The sequence below is a fragment of the Tachypleus tridentatus genome, chromosome 11, assembly GCF_004210375.1.
Source record: "Tachypleus tridentatus isolate NWPU-2018 chromosome 11, ASM421037v1, whole genome shotgun sequence".
In the NCBI taxonomy this organism is placed as follows: Eukaryota; Metazoa; Arthropoda; class Merostomata; order Xiphosura; family Limulidae; genus Tachypleus; species Tachypleus tridentatus.
Genome location: NC_134835.1, coordinates 1,412,172 through 1,437,823, shown reverse-complemented (window position 1 = coordinate 1,437,823; position 25,652 = coordinate 1,412,172). Strand labels below are relative to the sequence as shown.

Here is a 25,652-nt window from a genome sequence, read left to right as displayed (position 1 = left end):
AATAAAAAACAAAAACAAAAATTGTTTAACTAGAATGAGTATTAATTACCCGAAGAAAACAGTTTATTTGAAAAGTGTACTAATAAACCAAAGAGAATATTTTTATTGAAAGAAGTATTAATAACGCAGAAAAGAAGACATTAAATCTGAAATGAGTACCAGTAAACCATAGAAGATAGTTTAACTTAAATAAGCCTAAATAAACCAATGATATTTTAACTAAATGGGGCATTGTTTGTTTGTTTTTGAATTTCGCACAAAGCTACTCGAGGGTTATCTGTGCTAGCTGTCCCTAATTTAGCAGTGTAAGACTAAAGGAAAGGCACCTAGTCATGACCACCCACAGCCAACTCTTGGGCTACTCTTTTACCAACGAATAGTGGGATTGATCGTAATGTTATAACGCCCCCACGGCTGAAAGGGCGAAATTACGAGTCGCACGCCTTAACGCGCTTGGCCATGCCGGGCCTTTATATAAGGAGTTAGAAACAGGCCCTATTTATATAAAAACAGAGTTTCTTTTTTTTTTAAACCTTATTTTGGACATAAAATGTTTTCAATACATTTTTAATATGCCTAAAACAGATACAGATAAATCAACAATTTAGATTTAGTGAAGAAGGTTTAATAGAGTTTGATTCTTGAAAGTTATCGACATGCTTCTGGTATTCTATAAATTTGCACACGCAAAATGATGTGGGTCAGTACTGGCTTTGACATATTTACAGTTGGAACAGTTTACTTGCAAAAGCAGCTAATTATCTCCATAAAAGCTCTATAAATCTCACGAATTGTTATCCATATTGACAATTAGGATTTGTCCACCTTGATGCAGGCCTCTTCTTGTAGAAGTATCACGTTTTGTGTCTTATTGCTATTTATTTCAACTGAGGCCTGGCAGACTGTCCATTGGGTATGTTGAAGTAGGGTGTCCTAACACATCATATAATGTTTATCATCAATCATAATGAAGCACTACATAATTATTAGTCCCAAGATGTATGCCATAAAAAGTTTTTCTCACCTAACTGCAAGTTAATATTTATGGAACTTGAATCTTACGGCAGAAGACATTCATTCTTGCTTTGTTAACAGATTGGAGAAAATTGATTTTGTCATACACTACAAAACTCAAACTATCAAACTTCTGGAAGTGCTAAAAGTCAATATACAGTAACTCAAAGAGGTAACAATTCCAGTACATACGTCTCTGTCACATTCTCTCGGAAATACCAGGGTAATTTTTTTACCTTTACCTTTGAATGAGACTTTTTATGACATATTAGCAAGACTTGGGATATCGGTTTTCCCAGGCTGATACATCTGGCGTTGATGCAGCAAAAGTAATGTGGTTTCGTGTTTTGTCTTAACACGTTTACAATAGAAACAGAAGTGCAATATTGATGTTTCTATACTAATATTTCATTTTTTACAAACACGTGCTAGTGACATCACGCAATGTAAAAGATTATAAAAAGAGGAGAATGGTATCAATGATGTTTAACATCGAGGACGATGCCGGCAATATTTTAATCACAAGGAAAGAATAAAACAGGAAAGCAAGTACTTAATTTGGCGTATTGACTTATTTATATGATAATTCGAGCAGTCAGTCTTTCATAAAGTCTTGTTCTTGGGAGTTCATTAAATTTGCATATGCACCTAACCGTGTGAAGTGCTTTACAAAATGACATACTATGGAACAGGAAAGAAAGCTTACATTATACAGAAATTGTACAGACAAAAAATGTATAAATAATATAATGTAATAGAAAATATTTTAAACATTATTCTATTAAAATATGCAGTTTTGCATAACTTATCTTCCAAAACAAGAAACATGTTGGTATCTATATAAATTATAAGAAACTATTTGTTCAAAAGTGTTTCTTCTAAACGATATGATGCACACAAATACGCAGCTGTTATACATAAATGTGAAACGTCGCATCTTCAGATTACTATGTGACTCCAACTTTAAGGTCCATAAAAATCATAGAAAGTTAATCTATTATGTATAACAAGTGCAATATCTATATAAGTATTACTTCGTCAATGTCATATTAGTTTTACTCGAAACGTATCATAAAATAAGTTTGTTTCAACATGAATAGGAGCTTGAAGTAAATATTTACCCAAAATGGAAATCCTAGTAACCATTACACAAAATCTATGCATGTCTACAAAAGAAGTTAGAAAATTACGATGGCTTATTATCTGAATTAGTAGATTATATATACATACTAAATTATTTTTGTAGATAAACACATATAACTAAAGTATAACTTTTCATCGTGTTCTATAACATGAGTTCCTTTACTAGGGAGTTTAGGGGTCAAGGAACTTTAATGTGGACACCAATTTTGTAGTAATGTATTTATTATCTACAGTTTATTATAATGCGTAAGTAGCTCTTTGTATATTGGTTACAGTTTCAGTGATTAGTGAAGTTGTTCAAATTTCATCAGATATCGCCTCAAAGATTTGGCCACAATCCCCATCAATATAGAAGAATAAATAACAAGAAAGTTGTCAAATTACTTCCTCTCTCTCATCAGTGACTCAGCGGTAAGTCATAAAGTTCACAGTGCCAAAAGCAAATACACTAACATGTTTACCTTGTCAGGCTTACATTAACATATGTTCTTCAACAGGTTGATGTGCACAAATGTTTACTAGAATAAAGTAACACATATAATACAAGCAAAATAGATAACAGCAACACCCTTAGTGGACATCGCCAACGAAAGAAAACTACCTCAACGTCAACTTTTTAAAACAGTAATAGCTATGTGAAATAGCTCTCAGTGGCGCAGCAGTATGTCTGTGAACTAACAACGCCTGAACCGTGTTCGATACTCGAGATGAGTATAGCACATATAGGTTATTGCGTAGCTTTGTGCTTAACAACGAACATATAAAGTTATTAAATATTAGTAACAAAAGGAAAAAAACAAACAAACAAATTGTACTCATAAAAGCCTGTAATTAAATACCCTGCAGGTGGTCCAGAATTTTGTCATTGCGCCCCCTGTACATTTCTTTGTTAGTGTAACTTAAGAAGGAAAAATACAGAGAGCCATGCCAAGAGAACAAAAATAAAGGGAAAAGAAAAACAATTGATAACTAAGTTGGCAAATAGTTTAAACCTGAAGATTTACTTTGCTAAGAAAGACGATGCTAGTTGACAGTAGAGAATTTCCCATACAAATAAATTTACAGCTATCAGTGTATTCTATTTTAAATAAATTTTGATACAAGTAATGGCTGATGAAGTATTTACATGCGTTAAGAGTGTTGTTATATAAATAGTTTAATTTTACTTTATTTAATGCCATAATAATATTAAAATCACAGAACATATTCATCTGACCTTTTAACATATGTCTTTCCAGTCAAAGCATCTACAAAGCATTTCTTTAAGCTCTTCTGGTGGTAACATTGAATGTGTGCCTTTTCCTTATAGCAAAGTCACATCTGACTATCTGCTGAGTCCACCGAGGGAACAAAAACGCTGGAACGATGACACGTTACAGATGACACTTTACTGAATTGACACAAAAAAGGAAAGAAATTGTATAAATCAGGCAATGCACAGAACAGAAAGACTAAAATGTACATTAAAGGAGAAAACTCTATAAACGAGACACTCAAAATGACACTAACTCTACAGATATTTAAAAGTATAGGAATGAAAGTGCACAAAGACGACACCATGATGTTATACAACGGTAAAAATGGAAATAATTTGTAAAATTGTGACATAAAACATTATAAAAAGAAATGTGCAAGATATGAACTATATGAATATGACTTTGTACAAGTCATTATTTTCACGAGTCGATATGATACATGAACTTTATAGAGACGAGTCGATATAATACATGAACTTTACAGAGACGAGTCGATATGATAGATGAACCTTATAGAGACGAGTCGATATAATAAATGAACTTTACAGAGGCAAGGCGTTATGATACATGAACTTTACACAGACGAGTCGATATGACACATGAACTTTACAGAAAATGATGTTTACAGCAATGACTTCATACAATACAGAAACTATACACGTATGGTAGTATATAGAACAAAAACTATGGAAAAAGACAAAGCAAAATAAAAGACATATCCACAAAGACGACAGAAACTCCAGAAATATGATGGAGTAAAGAAGAAATTCTACAATGATGACAAAAAACTGGACAGAAAATCTAAGCATATGATATAGTAAAGAACGGAAACATAAAAAAATAGTACCATGGAGGCAGAATCTCAACACGTTAACACAATACATGGCAGTGTAGAAGAGACTTTTATAAAAGGTCAGAAGTATTTTAAGTGTCAAGAACGAGAAGAAAAGAAATCTACAAAGCCCTCATGAATTTCGCGCAAAGCTACTCCAGGGCTCTCTTCGCTTTAGAATTATTAGTAAATGCAGGACAGAAACTCTCAATGGATGATATATTACTGTAGCGAAATGAGAAGAAAGGGAGAGCATGTCTGAAAGAACAGCAAAGGAGAAAAACTGTTGAAAAGTGACATTACAGAAAAAACATGTACAATTATGGCACAGCAAAAGAAATAAACTAGAAACATCACAAGAAAATAGAAAATATATGCAATGACAACAAAGCAAAGGGGAAAAACTACAAACACGAAAATAAAAATAGAGAACACGAACAATTATGGCACAAAAAAGGAAAAAGTTCTACAAACGTGACAAGAAAAAGAGAGAATTTGTACAATGATGGCACGACTAAGAAGATAAACTCTACAACATGACATTACAGGATATGAGCCTTACAAATATTACACCATATAGAATAGAAAGTCTGCAAAACTGGAGCAGAAGTGGACAGAAACGTAACATGTACTAATGATAAATTAGAAAAATTCTAAGAGAGTGGCACAGTATAGACAGAACCTTAATCATATTAACACAGTACAAGCCCGAAACGAAACTCTTTAAGGATGCCGTATTAGCAGAGAGAAATTTACAAATATGAGACGACACAGGACAGAAACTGTGTAATGTTGACACCATATAAAAGATAAACTACGAAGATAGTACGGTATAGAAGAGAAATTTTGCAAAGATGGAACAGCACAAAAGAGAACGTATACATAGTTGACGCTGTACAAAACCAATATGGCACAGTACATAAAAAAAAAATTGTATAGGGATGACACAGTACGTAAGAGAAACCATACAGAGATCATACTGTACAGTAAAGAAACTCTGTCCCGTAGTGTTACGTTTTAAACTCTGCAGAGAAGACAGAGTAATGAAGAGAAGGTTTAAAACAAGTATTTTGTACAGAAAAACAAAACTTTAAAATGACAACATTGTGAGACGTATAAACTATATAAAGATGGCATAATGAAAGAGAAGAAGTCTACAAATATGATACAGTACGTGAAATAAACTGCATAAATATGGTTTAAAACAAGTATTTTGTACAGAAAAACAAAACTTTAAAATGACAACATTGTGAGACGTATAAACTATATAAAGATGGCATAATGAAAGAGAAGAAGTCTACAAATATGATACAGTACGTGAAATAAACTGCATAAATATGGTTTAAAACAAGTATTTTGTACAGAAAAACAAAACTTTAAAATGACAACATTGTGAGACGTATAAACTATATAAAGATGGCATAATGAAAGAGAAGAAGTCTACAAATATGATACAGTACGTGAAATAAACTGCATAAATATGGCATGATGAAGTACATAAAACATAAACAGATTACAATATTTAAAACAGAAACAACGGAGATGAAATTATAGGACAAACTTTACACATATGATAGTATAGAGGACAGAAACACTGTGAAAGTTGCACATATGATAGTATAGAGGACAGAAACACTGTGGAAGTGACACAATTCAGAAAAATAAAGATGGCGCAAACAAAACAGAAACTTGCAAAGATGACAAAGAACGGGATAGAAAGTCAAGAAGAATCAATGAAAGAGAGAAACATTAAACACAGTTAAGGACAGAAACTCTACAAAATTAGCATACTACAAGAAAGAGGACACATTAATCTTGAGAAAATGGACAGATGGCTCACTACACAACAAAACCTTAACAGATATCTAATCTATATAAAAAGCCAATGTGTGTATCACGTCACGTTTGAATTCTCGGAAGAAGATGACTCATAAAAGTTAAATTTTATTTATATAGATATAGCATGGTAACATACATATATAATATGTATATGTTATAATATAATATCTTAACATAATATAGTAACATACATAGATATAACATGTAACATATAATATGTAAACATATATAGATATAACATGATAACATATAAATATAACATAGTAACAACATGGTGACATATAACAAGATAAGATATAACACGGTAACATATACAGATATAACATGGTAACATTGTGATGACACGTGGAACCATGGTTGCACTGTGAAGACTGTTGTGAATCTCAAGTGGAACTACGGTTACTCTGTACTGGCATTACTGTAACGCTCACTCGCACTTGTGATTTCAGTGGCTATATTATAGTAGAATTATCATGATATTCTAATGAAACTCTAGCGGAATGATACCAAGCACGGTGGTGTAGCAAAAATAGTTAAATATCAGCTGATGAAACTCTGAAAGCTTAATACTTATATAAATATATATATCTGCTGTACACTTGTTTCTCTACCATTATTTATTTTACAGTCTGCCAAACATACTCCAGCCAGGCGCCTTAAGTGAAAACTATCACTACTACTTCCAACAGCGACAAAATACATTTGTTTGGAATATTCTCAAGACGTAAATTAGCACTTTTCGGTTTTGTCATCATTTCTGTTAATTCAAAGAGCAGTTTTATTGTTTATATTGAAAGCTAAAGCTCAAACTACGTGGCCATTTGTAATATGTAATACTTTTTTGTGTTTTTGTATTTAAAACTTGAAACTGTAGGAATTGTACAATTACAACAACGAGAGGTTAGAAAATTTGTTAAAAGTAAAGAAAGTGGCTAGAATAAAAGGTTATTCTCCTCTGCACTTTTTTACTCAAGAATAGTGAGATTGGCCGTCACATTATAATGCCCCCACGGCTGAAAGGGCAAGCATGTATGGTGCGACCGGGATTCGAACTTGCGACCCTCAGATTTTGAGTCAAGTGCCTTAACCACCTGGCCATGCCGGGATTTCGCTAATAGACAAATTAAAGTAAAATACCAAACAAAAACTCTTAAATTCAGGATGACGAGAAGCTCACTTGAAGTAAAAATGTATTATAAAGACAGCTTTGTTGTAATTAAAATTGTAATACCCATACCAGCCGTATTTAGAATACATAAAATAATACATTTACCTAAATTAAAAGTGATGGTAAAATAGATAAGACTAAATTTATAAAACTTGAACTGAAGTTAAGATAGAATCAAAATCAAAATGTGGTTAGTGAACGAAGAACATTTTATTATTTAAAACTACCGTAACTAAAAATTCTAAACCTTATCTGATAATCCACGATCTAATCAGTCACTTTAATAAACGATTTGATAATCCTCGATCTAAGCAGTCACTCTAATCTATATCTAAGCTAGAGAAAGGTTGTTCATAGTTCTCTGTATTGGATATAACTACCCAACTAAACAGTGGATAAAATTCTAGATCGTGTTGTACTATACAATCGCATCAATACTATTTGCTTGTTTGTAAGTAAACACAGAACTACACATTGAGTTATCTGTATTCTGTTCAACACGGGATTCGAAACCCGGTTTATATCATTATAACTCCACAAACATATTGCTGTGCCACTATGGGGGCGGGGGCGTATAAATTATAGCTCCTACGGCTGCTTTCTACGCCTTTCTTAGCCTTTTTCTCACGTTTGAGGACTTGAGCTATAAGTTGTTTAGACAAGAGTATTGCAACCACTATGGCTTCTTTTAAAATTGATTACATATTTAAGCCAAACCTCTCTGAGTCGATAGGATAGGCGAAAGCTTCGAGAATTGGATGAATTCTGTAATTCCAACAGTGTTGAAAAATAACAATGTTGTCATGGCCGCGTGTCGTTCAAGTCTACTTGAGTAGAAACCCATATTTTGACAGAAGGTCCTGATTGTGATCAGCAAGGAAGCTAAACGAGCACGTTTACTAACTCCACCGTAAGGAGGACAGTGAACAATGATAGCTAGAACACCTACACCATCACTAACACAAAAAGTATAGACCAATCCTTGATACGGTAGAAGTATTACTATAATTCTTTGTGAGATCTTCAGGTGGTTTGCTTAGAACAGCATAAGAGCCACCAGTAATATATCTAGGGAAATTCTGATAACATTAAGCCTATTAAGTTTGTTTGTTCGCTTATTTATTTCTATTTATTGCAAAACCAAACAATTGGATTTTTGTTCCATGCCTACAACTAGTATCAAAACCCGATTTTGTTGGTATCATAAGTCCAGAGATTTATCAATGAGCCACAGGAGAGACGACTCATTATATAGACAGACATAATTCTCGGCTAAGCCTGCACGTGCAAATCAACACCATTCATATTTCTAAGTTGAAAAGAAGAAACAGACACCAAAGGGAAGTAAGTATGCACTAGAATGATGTACAGATCGACTGTTACTTTTATGGTGTTTTTGAATATACACTGACGTGTATGCTTCTCCATAGATGGCAGCACTAAGAATTATTCCTCATAACCATGTATCTTCAGCACGTATTTACTGTAATTCCTAATGCTGTATTTAATTTCAGTGTAAAATATCACTGTAAAAATATGTAGCTATGTTGATTCAGTTATGTTAAATATTCACTGAACGCGTAATCAAAAAACAAGTTCATTTGAACACTATAAAATAGATTGACACACGATATTGTGTAGTAACGAGCCTGTGGTTGTGCTAGATCAGTGGTTCTCAACCTTTTTTTACCCATGGACCCATTTTCCCTTCTTTTTTCTTGGTGGACCCCTTCATAACTATTGGTCATAAGAAGACAATATTCTATTTTTCACTCTTATAAATTTTGAGGTTTTAATAATCAAAGAAATAGTATATAATTAAGCTTTATTTTTAAATGAAAACTAATTTAATGCAAATAAAGTATTCTACAACAATTATAATAATAATGATAATTAGTAATAGTAATAATACTCAAAATTATTGTGATAATAATTCTTTACCAATATCTTGTATTACAATATTATAATGTTTCTTCCATGGTCAAGCCCATGGAGATCAGAGCTCTTCAGGCAATTGAATTCACTGCAGCATTTATTTATGTACACTGGTTAAAATTTTTAATAAACCAGTTAAAGTTAAGTGTGTGATAAGAAAAAAAAAGAGATAGGCATATTTATTCAATGAGATCCCTGTGGTTGATGCTGCTCGGCGAGTTTCTTTATATCTGGTTCCATCGATGTTAATGATAGTCGAAGATCATCTCTTTTCACAATGTCAAGTCTATTGCGAGCTTTTGATAACAGTTGAGAAACACGACTAAATCCCGATTCAACAAGATAAGATATTGGAAAAGCAATAACGTAGAGCTGCTTTATCCCAGAGCAAAGGGTACTTTGTAGCAATATCATTTGTCTTCCATACATTGTACTTTCCATCTTTGAATTTTGCACGCATTATTTCATCACTTTGTAATTCGATGAGAGGCTCTTGCAAAGATATGTCTATATCGGCAACATTAACTTCTAAAGGAATTGAAACCCAAGTCGGTATAACCATCATGAGTAGGTCATTAAACCGAGTTTGCATATCTTCATGCATATTTTCCATATATTCACCATATAATGCAAGATCTTCATCTTGCAAATCGCTGCCAACAGAGGCCATACAAGGAAACTGTTCAAATGCACGACGCCTGATATTATTCTTATACAACTTTAGTTTCCTCAGAAAAGCAGCAATAGCACTTTTACTAGATATCAGATCAGAATCTTTTCCTTGGAGCTGTTTATTAAGTGAATTCAATTTTTCAAATATATCTGATAAGAAAAACACATCACATTTATTTGCAAGCAGCTGTTCTCCAAGTTGTGTGTTAGCAAGAAAGGAAACAATAGAATCCCAAAGTGCAATGAAACGCTGAAGACAATTCCCCTTTGATAGCCATCTCACCTCTGTACGTAATACAAGCCGCTCAAACTCTTCTCCATTTTGCTTACATAATTCATGAAAAAGGCGGTCTCGGAGAGAATTTGATTTAATATGGTTAACTACTTGTATTACGACAGTAAGGGCATCATGCAAACGTGCACTCATTTTTTTTGCAACTAAATGTTGACAGTGTATCACGCAGTGAATACAAAATACTTCCGGGACAGCTTTTTTTAAATGTGCAATAAAACCTTTGTATCGGCCTGTCATAGATGGTGCACCATCAGTAGCACAAGCGATTATATTTTTGAGTGGAATATTGTTTTCCTGGAAATAAGTAACAACTTCATAAAAATTGTTTCACCTTTTGTGTCTGTCACAAGACTTCTAACAAAAAGCATTTCCTCTTTGGATCCTTCATCATTGTTAAATCTAACATATGCTAATAAAATGGCCTCATTATCTCTTAAAGTGGATTCATCAAGTTAAAGGGCAAACTGTTTCACTTGCAAATGGGCTATCAATTGTTTTTCTACATCTTCTGTCATTTCATCAATGCGTCGTGACACAGGAGAGTTGCTTAAAGGGATGGAATTAGTAATTTCACTTGCATTTTATTTCATAACTGACGAAATTATAACAGACACTGCTGGTAGAATTACTGTTTCACCAACATTATGGGGTTTTCCTGCCTTTGCTATTATTTTGCTAATTTCATATGGTGCCAGTAAACCATCACTCATTTTACACACTTTGTTATTAAACAATTGAGACACTGTTTTTCTAGCTTGGAAATCATCACGAAGTTTTTTAAAGTATTCTACTAGTTTATCTTTCTCTCCTGTGTGCTTCTTTTCTAGATGGATTTTTAGTTTACAAGGTTTCATACTATCATTTGAAAGTACATCCATACATATGAGGCACATTGGTTTCGTTTCATTGTGTGGTGTTGGAATAAATCCGTAAGACAAATATTCAACGGAGTACTGTCGGCACTTCTTTTTACTTGGAGCAGCCATGGGATGGCTGCAAAAAAAATAATATACATACATACATACATACATACATACATACATACATACATACATACATACATACATATATAATTAATATATATGCAGCTGGTAATACAATTATTGCATTTCATAATATCTAACTATATATATTGCTATTCATTTTTAGAAATTTTTCGACAAATAAAACACATATTTAGAAACAGAGTGCATGGTAAATGTTCGAGGTAAAACTGGTAAATAGAAATGTTATAGTTAAAATAACTTGAATGATTAAAAAAAACTATACAAGTCATTCATTATTATCATTAGGGTCACCATTGACATTTTTAACTTCCTCAAAGCTGATAATTATATCAGATAACTGCCAAGATATGAATTGATATTTGAAATTTGTTTCAAAACGGGAAAAATTTGCCATTTTTCTCTTCAGTCTTTTTATACTTTTATACTGGGAAATAATTTTTTCATTATTGAAATGCAGAAATTAAAAAAAAATACGAAAGAATGTCTGTACTAGGAACTTTTAATATCTCTTACCTTTTCACGATGGAGTTCAACGTTAAACTGAAGTGAACTGCTTGTGTCAAGTCGACATTTTAATAGATTTTCCCCTAGAAGGGTTTGACAGATCGAAGTATTTCTGGAATAAATTCCCTAAGGAGATTAGTATGGGAGGGCGAAGGTCAGACAGACAATATAATAGGAAAAGAACCGACTGCCTGAGGCGCATATTTAAAACCAGCTCTTATCACTTATTATTTTTCTTTTTTTTATTGCTTTCAAGGCAATTTTCTGGAAATTTTTCAAAATCTAGAAAATAATCCAAATTCGTTTGAATGTCTACTTCAGCTTTTTTCACGTCCAACCAAAATTACAATAGAAATTGAATTTTTAATAATAAAAACCATTCTGAGTTGGTTTTCTTCATGGACCACCAAAATATCATTGTGGACCCCCAATTTGTTATGTTTTGCCTGTGGACCCCCAGAAATATTCCATGGACCCCTAGGGTCCATGTGGACCCCGAGAATCCATGTGCTAGATGATCCACAAGTTGTGGGTTTAAGGTTTATGTAAGTTGAAGAAGTCGGTAAAAAGCAATATTGAAATATTTTCAAATAAGGTTTTTCTACATGTGAAACGCAGAGTACCACATTGCTCTGTATTTCCTGTTTCATCGCCTTGTACACAACGGAGAGTAATCTCAAAATGCTGTTGTGCATGCAGTGGTCGCCCCCTGCTGGTATAGCAGTAAGTCTACGGATTTACAACGCTAAAATCAGGGGTTCGGTTCCCCTCAGTGGTCACAGCAGATAGCTTGATGTGGATTTGCTCTAAGAAAAACACACACAGACACGCATTCAGTGGCCATCAGCTAATGAAGCCGTTCACCAGAACAAAATCCCGAATAGGTGACGCTGTGGTTTGTACACATCCGGCTATAAATTAATATTAGCAAGAAATAAGGAAAAACGGAATTTTGTGTTTAATATTTACAGGACAGAAATATGCATTTTTAAACTGATTTTATTTTATCAAAAAGCTCGTACAAAGATACATATTTCACACTATTTGTATATTCTCTTCAGTACGTAATATATATATGTATAGAGACTAGCATATCGTTAAAAGCCAACAGTACACGGTAGGTGGAAGTAGTTTTATTTTTGACTAATATCTTCTCTAAAAAGACCAACTTTGTAAGAATCATATTTGAAAGCACCACTTAGAATAATTTATTAATATTTTATCGTGGTTCTCACACTATAGTATACGAATATATACCATGTAAGAGTATTTTCTTGTATTATTGTAGCGTTGTTCTAAATATAGCGAGTTGCTCTTCTCAATGGAATTGCAATAGAAGCAACGTGTCTAATAAGTTATTGAAACCTATGAACAAAGAAGTTCATATGCACTAGAGATTCATGTTTCAAGAACGATTACACAATGAACACATGTGAACCACGTAGAAATCTAGCTTGGCCACGGTAATCCATCATTTACTTAAAGGTAATTTTTAAAGAGAATAAGGGTTGAAACTGGTTATCCATGACCTTCCTTTCAACCTAAATACCTGGCTGACATTTTGATCAAGTGGAATTCATCAGATCTTCCACTCAAAATATATTCAGTATGAAATTCATAAATACTTTGAACATCTTGTTTTTTAGAGATTAAATGTTCCATTCGCTAGTGAGCTGAAACCTTGAAGCACTACTCATACTGACATGTAAAGCAATAACGATCACCAGTAAACAGAGGACTTTCTGTTGGGCGAGAAACTGCACTAAGGACACATGGGACCATCTTAACTTCTATTTCAGGAGAGTCCAGCGTTTAAGATGCATTATTACTTGATGCTTTGAATATTTAGGACCTTACTAAATCATATTTAAAGTTTTCTAGAGCAGAACAGTTCCATTCACCAAAATCAAGTCCTTAGCAAATTGTAGACATGACATTGCAGAGAACTACTTTTATCTCATGTGAGCTAACCTTGCAGGTTGCTCAGCGACAGCCTACCACTGCAACACCAACAGCAGTAAACAGTGAGTTTAAACAGATGTCACATCACCAGGAACTCTTACTTAGTACTACCAGCAAAAATAATAAATGTGCTATTGGGACTATTAGACCCTGAGCACAAAGAAGACCTACTCAATGCTGAAAGCACTGCAAAAGGTGTCTAAATGGGAAGAACAAAGCAATTACTATGGTTCGACTTAAATCACTACTAACTTCAGTGGCAATTGGTCACTCTCGTGAAGACAGGGCTGAATCCAGTAAAAACAAGTACTCTCAATGTGTTTATATGGAGTTTGTTTGCAGTAAAGACTATTCATTTTGTATTTTACATTGTGTCCAGTCTCTTTATCTTTTCTCACTACTTGATTAATGAAAGAATTATCATTTTGCAGTAATAAATATCCCAATAAAATATCCTACCATCCTTTAGATCAGTTCTATTGATCTACAAATAGTTCAGTTTTATCTGGATATATTTTAAGTAAAACATGTGCTGATAACTTATCAAAAGAAACACATATGCTAGTGATGCACCACCTTTGTTCGCTCTGGTTAATGTCTGATCTTCTACTTTTTTAATGTATTTGTATAGTTTACTTGTTTCTATGTTATGCTTCATCATTGCCAGAATTTAAATTCACTTTTATTGGATGTTTACTGATCTCTGCTGGTCTTAGCTATTTTCATGAACAAGAGAAGGCAAAAGGTGATATTAGTTTTGAGCTATCAATTACCACTATAATCGTACTGGTACTGTGGTCTGAGCACATATAATGGGTAGAGTTAAAGCATAATCAATACCTGAGGCTGTGACGAAAAACTGAACTTTGGAACTTCTTATTGGCCGAAAAACTGGCATTCGTTCATTATAATCACGTATAGTTTTTTTGTAGAGTTTGGTTGAATATAACGAATTTAACCAGTAGATTGTGTAAATTACCCAGATTAAATCTTATTGTAGTTCAAGGCAATGTTCCTTAATTAAAGGATGTATATATATATATATACAATGTAAAATTGATTTCATCATAAACGATTCAGTTACTGACAGTTAGTTTTATTCTTGTGTTGTCTTCTACGATATAATGAATATTCTTATAAGGAAGTCTTGTCTGTTACAAAGTCTGAAGTTTTTCGGTATCACTGTTGAAGAAGGATTATCAGATTGCATACTTTGTATCTGGAACAAGATGGATTATTTTCAAGGTTTTATTATGTATACGAAATGTCGGGTAACTTGTACTTTCAGGTTTATTAGTGCATTTCTTTTTTTCCAGCTTCTTTCAGAATGTATTATATTTGTGATTAAACTCTCTGCAGGACTCACTTACTGTAGATATTTTACCATTATTGCACTAGTGTACATACTCTCTTTGTTACAAGTTTCATTATAAGCTTTATTCATTGAATTTAGTACCTTATTATAACAGTGTTAAATAATCAAATCTTTCTGGTGTTTGACACCAGGATTCATTTCTTTATTTCCTCTTTTATTGTTTCCTTTTGAAATTTATTACCGAGAGATAATACAATGGTTTTAAACCAACTAGTGGAGTGAAAACTGAAAAGGTTCCCACCTTACTATTGGAGCAGATACTACTAAAGTTTTAACTTAATTACTGAAAGTTGTACTACTGAAGTATTAACCGAACTGCTAGAGTTTTTATTTAAAAGGGTATGAACAAAGCTACTGGGTTTGATACATGAAAAGATTAACCCAACGACCGAGGTGGACAACTAATATTTTGTTTTCTGTTAGGTACAGGTATGGGAGTTGATCATTCTGCCAAATTATAAAGCAGAAAATAAGTAACCATATGTTCTGTTCATATATTAAGGTCTCATTTGAAACCTGTTCTGAAACCACACCTGCTTGCCTTGAGAACTAAATATCGTAAGTTTTGAAAGTACTGTTCTGTGTAATATTCGTGCAGGATTTTCCTTGTTAATATAGCAATTTTTGGATTTTTTTTAATGTTTCAAGTCTGTATTTTGAAGGCTGTATGACGTTTCCCTATGTTAACAAGTGAGCTAACCAATCTTAAATAATATTTTCCTGTCTTATAAACAAGTGCTTGTTTTCCACACTCTCCTTTTCTCTACCCAGAAGTCGACTAATGAAGTTGGTCAAGATGATTCGTTCAACATATTCTTTCTTTAGTTTACTGATTTTTTTCCTGTATTCAGCACAACTAGCAGTAAATGCAAACTTGAGGGTTAAAAGTAAGTAGGTTTTGTTCAGCTCTACTTGATGTTAAGTAATTTACTGTACTGAAGCATAAGAGCAAACAACGTTCAATTCTCTTGAGTTACTACTTAACAAATTATAATATATATTACAGTAGCTCTTTTCGTGATCCTTGATATGTAATATCAGTGAATCACTACTATTGGTAGTTTAGTAAATAAGCTATTTCTTCTGGGTAGTTTGTAGCAAGTTCTATGTGTGTTTTTTATTTGTTGAAGGTATTACTGACGAAGATTAGTAGATAACGTTTGGGCCAGTTAGATGTTTTTTTATTATTTGTAAAAATAATAAAGTTTGCTATCAAAGTTATGTACAAAAAAATAACATAATTCTCTTGTTCTTGCAACAGTTAATTCCTTGAAGATTGCATATGAAATTGAAATCATATTTAACAGATAAACAGAAATAAAGTCCAACCATATGACTTTTATTGTTTCCTTAGAAAACAATGAAACAGATTAAGTAATCGACAAATACTTATAAATCACGAGAGCAGCCTTGAAACAGCAGTTTGTTACATATTACTACATATTTGCTACCTCGTGTTGCATCAGTTGTTAACTGAATATCTGCCATCTTGATGCTAAGTTTGTTTTGTGTAGATGAATCTAGCCGTTGCATTACTCCGTTAGATTATATATCACGTATAGAGTTTCTTCAGCTCAGTCTCGAGTTTAAGATTCCAGTATCCGTCCCTTCTCTAGTTACAAAGTAATTCATGTTACTTGTTAAACCTATTTAGTTAGACCCGAAAACATAAGTTACTTTAAACAATACACTATAACTCTTCAATAACAAACTGACTATTAAGTAAAGGTTCTAGGATTGTCGTTTTTACGGTTATAAAACTTGTCATTGTCCAAAGTTTGATGTTACTGGCCCGACATGGCCAGGTGTGCTAAGGCGTGCGACTCGTAAACTGAGGGTCGCGGGTTCGCATTCCCTTCGCACCAAACATGCTCTTCTTTTCAGCCGTGGGGGCGTTATAATGTCACGGTGAATCCCACTATTCGTTAGTAAAAGAGTAACCCAAGAGTTGGCGGTGGGTGGTGATGACTAGCTGCCTTCCCTCTAGTCATACACTGCAAAATTAGGGACGGCTAGCGCAGATAGCCCTCGAGTAGCTTTGCGCGAAATTCTGAAACAAACAAACTTGATGTTATTATTTTACAAATACAATTAGATACAACACTATAATAAAGGAATTTGAGAGAAAGTTATTGACCAAGACGTTTGTTTTCAAAGTCAAGTATCAAGAATTTGTTGACTCTACGTTCATCAAGTAAGGTTTTTAATTAGCAAGGTATAAATGGAATAAAAAACTACCGTATTTCACGTTTTCTGACAAATCGACCAAAAAATATTAGCGTAACGCAGTCTAAATAACTGTTTTATAAATCTATACCATCGTGGTTTTTATATAGTACGTTGAAGGTTATGTCGAATTAGACCAACCAGGAAAATATGTTATTTTTTTATTTATGAAGCTGTTAAACCTGTTCAAACCGACTATTGTTCAATATGACATAAAATAGTCCTGGCAACCATCACTTGGTTTTGTAAGAGAAAGATAGTTTAGTAAAGTAGTAGTGGTACTAATGAGGAACAAGGAAAACGATAATGATAAGACTTTCTTTACGGAAATTGAACATTTAGTTGCATAAGCCATCACACAGCTTTCTGTCCTTGGCTTTCCTGATTTGAAACTAGTTTTAATTATACAATTTTAAAAACATATTAATAAATAACACATGCCGAAAGCTGTTCGCATTCTTCTATAAAGGCACAGTGAAATGCGTTGTCATTTTACTGTTTACTGTAACGTATTCAGAGACTTACTTCAATTACATTTTGTTTGTTTGTTTTTGAATTTCGCACAAAGCTACTCAAGGGCTATTTGTGCTAGCCGTCCCTAATTTAGTAGTGTAAGACTAGAGGAAAGGCAGCTAATCGTCACCACCCCCACCAACACTTGGGTTACTCTTTTACCAACGAATAATAAATTGAGCGTCACATTATAACGTCCCCACGGCTGAAAGGGCGAGCATGTTTGGGGCGACGGGGATGCGAACCCGCGACCCTCAGAGTACGAGTCACACGCCTTAACACGCTTGGCCATGCCGAGCCTCACTTCAATTACACAAGTAGTGGATAAGTTAAAACTCTCAAGATAATCTTCAACCGCCTAGTAACAGCTAAGCTCGTTAGATTTTATATTTGAAGAGAAAAATATTGTTAAATAAATAGCGAGTAATGAAGAAAGTTAATGTATTTCTAAAACTGATTATCAAGTCACATAATTTCTTGATATATTAGTTCATCATATTATTTCTGATTATTACGATACTTTCTGTCCTGGACTTTATTTTAATATTACTAACTTACTTTATTTTTTTCCGATTTTTAGAAGTTAATCACGTAATCATAAATGTAACTAACCATAGTAGCTACTTTTTACAGCGAACGTAGAACCAGAAATTGAAGTGTTAATATAAATATATGCTGAGTTCATGTGACCAATAATACGACTCTAGTCAAATCAGAAAGATGAAATAAGACTCCAATGATTGTATATATAATATTGAACGCTGGGCCAAATGTGGAATATATTGAGACAAAATAGCGACTTCAGCCAAGCCAGAATGATACACTGCCGTGACTCTAAATACAGAACCAAACTCAGGGCCAAATCTGTGGTATTTAGAGACACTATAGTGATCCCAGCCAAGCTGGAAGGATGAAGTTAAACTGTTGTGACTCGATACACAGATCCGAATGTTTGTATAAATCCGGGGTACAGCTACAGCTGTTCCACGTGTTGGAATGTCATTGTTTTTGTGTTTCTCAATAGACCTTAGCACTGTTTCATCACATTAATGGAAACAACTTCATATCTGTTTTAGAATAAGGAAAACAAATAGTCAAAAAGTTGTACAGCTATTATTATTATCCTCCTTGTAGAAGAAACAAAACTTATAGCAAGCAAATTGAGTTGCTTTCCATAATCATTAGTTAAATTGATTATTCAAAGTGGTAGGGACAATGAGAAAGTCTGAAATGAGGGAAATGGCGTAGTGATCTAAGACGTTCATTTTGGGTTCTTAGTTTTCCTCACTTCTTGTTTTTAATTTATTTAAAAATAATACCTCTTAAAATGTGCTACATCTGTTATAGATTAATAGGACAGTGAAAAAATACTGCAGTTTTTATTATCTGTTTTCCTTTGCTTTTCCAAATCAAAGTCAAAATTCTTAAGTGGACTCATGTAATCCATTTATGATTTAATCAGAACTCATCTTACGGAATGGTTTTACTAAATAAACTAAATAAACCACATGTAATTATCATAAAATTTGTCAATTTTGTAGTACAAAAATATTATATTTCAAAATTAGGAAAAATATGTTAGTTATATTATTTTTACATGAAGCACAAACTCTCAACTTCATAACATCTATAAAGAAGTAATTGAAAGTAGTGAAGCCTGATTGGAATAATTTACATGTTCGAAAACAGCCAAACTAGAATAAAGGGATGAGACATACAAAGATGTGATATCAAACACAAAAGAACAAAGGTAAATATTGTAAGCATGTTGTAAAAGACAGAAGTAAATTAAACAAATTTCATCCCATTTTTACATTAGAACTGAAACTACCAGTAACGTGAATATATGTAAAAACGGACATGTTCTTTTAATATGTATATACGCAAATATCACACACATAAAGCAGAGATGTCTGTTGTCACGAAATGTTTCAAGCTGGTTGAAACACTCATTGTTAGACTAACTCAGACAGGCTCCCTAACAATTTTAATGGGTGATCGGTTTCAGTTTTATAACCACATCGACACTACTACCTTAATGTCGTGAGAGACTTATCGAAATACTTGAAGCCCAATCTACACACAAGTGAGGTTTAAAGACATGCGTACTACAGGTATGTTTGTACAAGTAGAATATACCAGTACTGTGATACCCACAGCCTGATATCTATCAGTTTAGCACTGCTGGGTAAGTGTAATGGTGTACTAATAAAAAGGTTTCTATTTCTGATGTTCAGTATGGAAAGAGAATTGTGTTAGTTAATAGAATTGACTGAATTTTCTTTTAATATGCGTAGTTTCAGCTCCACCATACAGGTCAGTGTTATAAAAGTATCTGTTGCATGTTTAGTATCTGTTTAACTAGAGATGATTAAATCACTGATTTTAACAGATGAGTCTCACTCTTAGTCCTACTGAAAAGGAAGATAAAATAAAAACGAATGAAAAGCGGAAGATAAACTAAGCAGTGAGTGTTATTTTCTGGTCCGTATTGTGTTTTGATAAGCATAATATTACTGTCAAATGTACAAAGTATTCATAACAATATGGAACTTACTGTAACGTTCGTGATGGGTGTGATAAAACCGACACTGCTATCCAGTGTAAAACAGTCAAGGACTTCTCACTGGGTGGACGTTGTCTGGCCGTCCGTGTTCTACAAAATTATGGTACTTTATTCATTTTCTATGTGTTTATGTTATAATCGATCAGACTCATTATCTTACTTAAAGCTGAATGGTAAGAACAGTTGGATCGGTTTGGTTTATAGATTTTTTCACGCTACCTAAGACTTTTAAGAAGTGAATTCAGGCGTTAAAGAACTTGAAACTGTTATTACAATCGTACAAGAGCATGTACAATGATGATACAATACAGTACATCTGTCACACTGCACACGTTTCGTTGTACTTCAAGACAATTCCGACTTATCTGGATAGTCTCAACTTCAAACCTTATTTTATGTGCGATAGTTTGAAATGCACTTGAAATATTTATTTTTGTAATAAAATATATTATTTAATGTACTTACAATTACTTTAGTCTTTCAATATAGATCCTTGTGTTACATGTGATAGGTAGTACAAAACTGTTCATATCTAAAATATCATATTTAATGACGGATTTATATCAGGTAATTATGTTTGATAAATCTTCAAGGTGAATGTCTTTCTCAAATGATTTGGTGGAGATGGTCCATGATCAAAATAATCACTCTGTAAAAGCGATTCATGCAAACCAAATCAAATCCGTTAATAATATATGAATGCAAAATGGAAATTCGTTCGCATGACCTTATTTGGGTAAAGCATCTTTTTCACAAACAGAATTCTGGTCTTGAGTCCTGTTTGATTTCATTTTCACTTCCAGCTTCGTAGAACGAAATCCCAAACTTAAAGCTTTTGTAATTATTACGCACTTTGTTTGTTTACCATAACATGATCGATTTGATCAGAAACTCGAACGATTTCACACTTTTTACGATGGAATTCAAATCTTCTTGACACGAGGCGTCCTTTGTACTGATTTCTATAGTCCGAAAGTTTCATCATGGCACAAGACAGTCATGAAACTACTTCTTGCTTTAAAAATATAATATTCATAACAATGATACAATTGTACTGAGTTCTACAACATCACAATAAATCCAGTATTGTACGCTGTTGTATGCTCAGTATTATATGGTGTTGTATGTTCAGTATTATATAGTGTTGTATGTTCAATATTATATAGTGTTGTATGTTCCGTATTATATGGTGTTGTATGTTCAGTATTATATAGTGTTGTACGTTCAGTATTATATAGTGTTGTATGTTCGATATTATATAGTGTTGTATGTTCCGTATTATATGGTGTTGTATGTTCAGTATTATATAGTGCTGTATGTTCAGTATTATATGGTGTTGTATGTTCAATTGCATTTTAAACATAAAATAAATCGTCACCGTAGTTGAAATTTACACTCGTTGTTTAATTAAACCTAAATATCACAAGCGTTCAAAATAAATCTACTATTCATGATGACGACAAACATATTTGAAGTAAAAATACATTATAGATACGGCTGATATGGGTATTAAAACTTTATTTTAATTAAAGTGTTCCTAAATATGGAGAATACAATTGGGTTGTAGTCACGGGCATGTAGAATACCACTGGCACGAGTCCTAGATATGTAGAATACAACTGCTTCTTATTGTCTTCAATATGGATAATACGAGTGCTACATGTAGTCCTTCACAAGTAGATATCTGTTGTTACAAATAGTCGCATATATAACAAATACAGCTGTTACCATTTGTTTCTGGATATGTAGAATACAACTACTAGGTGTTGGCTTGGATATGTATTATAAAATTGCTAAGTTAGCTGAATATGTACAATATTTGATGTAATTCTGCATGTGTACAGTAAAAGAGAATATTGTAATCCAGAAGGAATATAATACGAGACCTAAGGTAGTTCTAGATGTGTAGAATGTGGCAGGTGTATGTAGTCCTAAATATGTATCAGGTCATCCCTTAAGTAATGCTCAATTTTAGGTTCAGAAAAAAAGAAAGGACTTCAAACACCTTTAATGTTATTTAGTCAATAATGTATGTTCCATTATTATTAATTACTTCCTACCAATGATTCACAAGCTACTGAATATCACTTCTTTAAAATTTCTGGGGTTTGGAGGAAAAGAATGTAGTGATGGGTTAGTTTTGACATCTTCATGTGTTTCAAGTTCTTTTTCACCAAGATAGTTATGCAAACTTTGGAATAGATGATAATAAGATTTGGCAAGTCCTGGAGAATAAGGAGGATGTGGAAGTTTTTCCCAGTCTAGCTCTTCAATCTTTGCAGATGTGATCCTTGCTGTATGGAGTCGTGCATTTTCCTGGTGTAACACAACACCTTTACAATTGATCAAAGCAGGCCTCTTTTCTTTCAGTGCAACATTCAAGCGCTCTAACTGTTGACAATAGAAGTCTGATGTAATCGTTACACTAAGTGGCAGCAACTCGAAATTGATCACACTAACAACATCTCACCAAATGCTTAACAAGACTTTCCTAGGATGGAGATTCATTTTGGGCTGTGCTTTAGCCAGTACACCTGCACTGAGCCATTGTCTACGGAGCTTAACATTTTTATAATATATCCATTTTTCATCTCCAGGCACTAATCAGTCAAAAAAAGGTGAGTTACGTTCATCAGAGTGGAGAGAAGTGCAAATGTCCACTCTTGTTCTAAGGTTGGCTTCTGTCAAATCATGAAAGACCCATTTTCTAAGTTTTGACACCTTTCCATGCTGTTGCAGATGATGGTGAACTGTTGAATTTGTTGAATTAAGCTTATGTGCTATATCTTCAACTTTTACAGCACAATCTTCATGAAGTGCAGCAGCAGCAAGTCATCATTAAACTCAACAGGACGACCTGAATGTGGCGCATCACTTAAACTGTGGTCACCTGATTTGAACTTCTGAAACCACCTTCGACATTTTCTTTCATTGAGAGAATCCGCACGATAAACATCTTGGATATTTCTTATAGTTTCTGCTGCACTATTGCCTTTTATAAACTCATAAAGCATTATATGGCTAATGTGTTCCTCAGACACATCCATCGTCATAAGGGTTTATTTGATTAATGATCTAAAAAAGTAGAGTTGGGTTAGTTTGTTTTATTTGTCTGAACATTTTATACATGTCCTACTACATATTTTAATCATTAAAACCTTCTACAAAGGCAGATATGGTGATGCACTTTGTGTATTAAATTTTCGGACATTATTTATGGGATGACCTGATAAATTAAAACATCTAGTCGTGATCCTAGATATATTGAATAATCTTAATAGTTATAGCTCTGGATATCCAGAATAAGTCTGCTAGCTGTAGTCCTGAATATGAAGAATACGTCAGTTAGCTGTAGTCCTGGATGTGTAGAATACAGTTAGGTGATGAACCCTAGGAAGTGTGGAATGTACTGTTACGACAGAAAGTGTTCGTACCCCTGGGTCCCGAGTAGTTTTTTGCTCATATCTTAAAAAAGTATCACGATTAGGATAATAAAAGTACATTTGTCATTTAAGTTACATAAAAATTTATGTAGATGTGTGTTAGTATAATATTTATAATATAACATACTTCTATTAACCTAATCGTGATACTTTTTAAGTTATGAGCAAAAAACCACTCGGGACGCAGGGGTACGAACACTTTCTGTTGTAACTGTATGTATAATAATACTTGTTGCCTGAATACGTAGATTTTGACTGGTAGCTACAGTAGTTCTGGATATGTAGAATACAACTGGTAACACTGTTCATATATACGTATAACACAACTGCAAATTTAGTCCTAAATACCTGTAATACTACTGGTACCTGTAATCCTGGAGTTTTATAATGCATTTGTCCTGGATTTGTTTAATACGACTTCTGTCTGTAATCCTCGATATGTATGACTGCTAGCTGTTGAATCCCTGAATATGTAAAGTTGTGACGGATAGTTGTAATCCTGAATGTGTAGAAAACTTCCCTCCAAAGGGTTTGCTATGTTAATTCTACTTATATGTTTTGTTCCTTACTTTCTCGTATCCGTGTGACATAATTTCAACACACGTTTATTAAAAAAAGTAACAGTGACCATAATTTTACATACAAATGATTCGTGTTACCATGTTTATGTACCTGGTACAAATCAATGGCCGAAATGATACTTTAAGCTTGATTGAGTAAGCTTTAAGATTTGTTCCTCTACAGAAACACATTTGGTTCATTTGTCGCACAGATTACTATTAAAGTTGGCTCAAAAAATATTCTTTCTAATAATGGGTCGGTTACGTTTAATTTGGTTTTTTGTAAATATGACGTCTGTCCGTCCAGTCTGTCCAAAACCTGTACTCTTAATTTCCTTTTGATTATGAGTATTTACTCACTCATTCTGAATTTAAACTATAATTGGCTCTAGTAATCTACATTAATGAAAATGATGCAGTCTTATTTTAACCATGAAACTTTTTATAATATCAAACCTTGGGTTCCGTTAAAGTTTAAAGTCCGTTGAGGAAAGAAACATCGACTCAAAAATACACAATTTATAAAGCAGCGAATTGTAAGCATCATATACTTAAGTATCATAATATTATGTTCAATTAGCGATGGTCTCTTCCAGGTTGCTTTCAGTATCGAACAAAGTTCATACTTTACTCTAATTGAAAGTTACTTTTCGATTAAATATATATGCTTCTCACTTAATGTTTTATTGCACTATAGACTGTTATTTGCTGAAGTAGGTCGGTTGGAGTTTTAGACTAAACTTCAAAACTCTTTTAAAAGCTTGTGCCATAGCATATGAGACGTTTCCATCCTTTATCAGAATACATCTAATAAGTTTAAATATCTTTAGACGTGAGTGAAAATCATTACTCGTATTTTTTAACTGTATGTTCTGTTACAGTTCTTAATTGTTTAAGTACATGTAGTTTATAATACTTATCCAACAAATAATCTGTACAAACATTTTAAGATGACCATGTATCTGTTCTCTTGCTCATTTTAATCATTGTGTTTGTGGAGCGGGTGAGTTTACATGATATGTAAGAGCTGTAAAAACTCAGAAATTATAAGATGTACGGTCTAAACCTAAAATGATGTTTTGTTATAAAAGTCAACAGATAGCGCTGGTATTTTTAAATGTTTTTGCTATGAATAAAATCAGTTAGAAAGTTATTTTACAGCTACAACAATGAAGATAAATTTTGAACCTTCATGAAATATTAACGAGTGTAGTTCGCAGACAACAAATGGTTAACTAAGCCTATTCACGACGCGTCACAAGTAACCAGCACGGTTCTGCAACATGTGATATTACCAGCCTGAAACGTTTCGGTAATACAACAGTTACACAGTAGTATAGTT

General features: G+C 33.3%; 1 protein-coding gene across 1 annotated transcript in view; it reads left to right on the top strand.

Moving 5' to 3' along the window:
* The first annotated feature begins 15,580 nt into the window (after positions 1 to 15,580).
* Positions 15,581 to 25,652, top strand: part of LOC143231587 (pancreatic triacylglycerol lipase-like) — a 47,680-nt gene continuing 37,608 nt past the window's right edge. Inside the window, exon 1 of the mRNA XM_076466104.1 lies at positions 15,581 to 15,889. Within this exon, the coding sequence (XP_076322219.1) occupies positions 15,784 to 15,889 (106 nt within the window). The 5' untranslated portion in view covers positions 15,581 to 15,783. The remainder of the gene's footprint in view (positions 15,890 to 25,652) is intronic.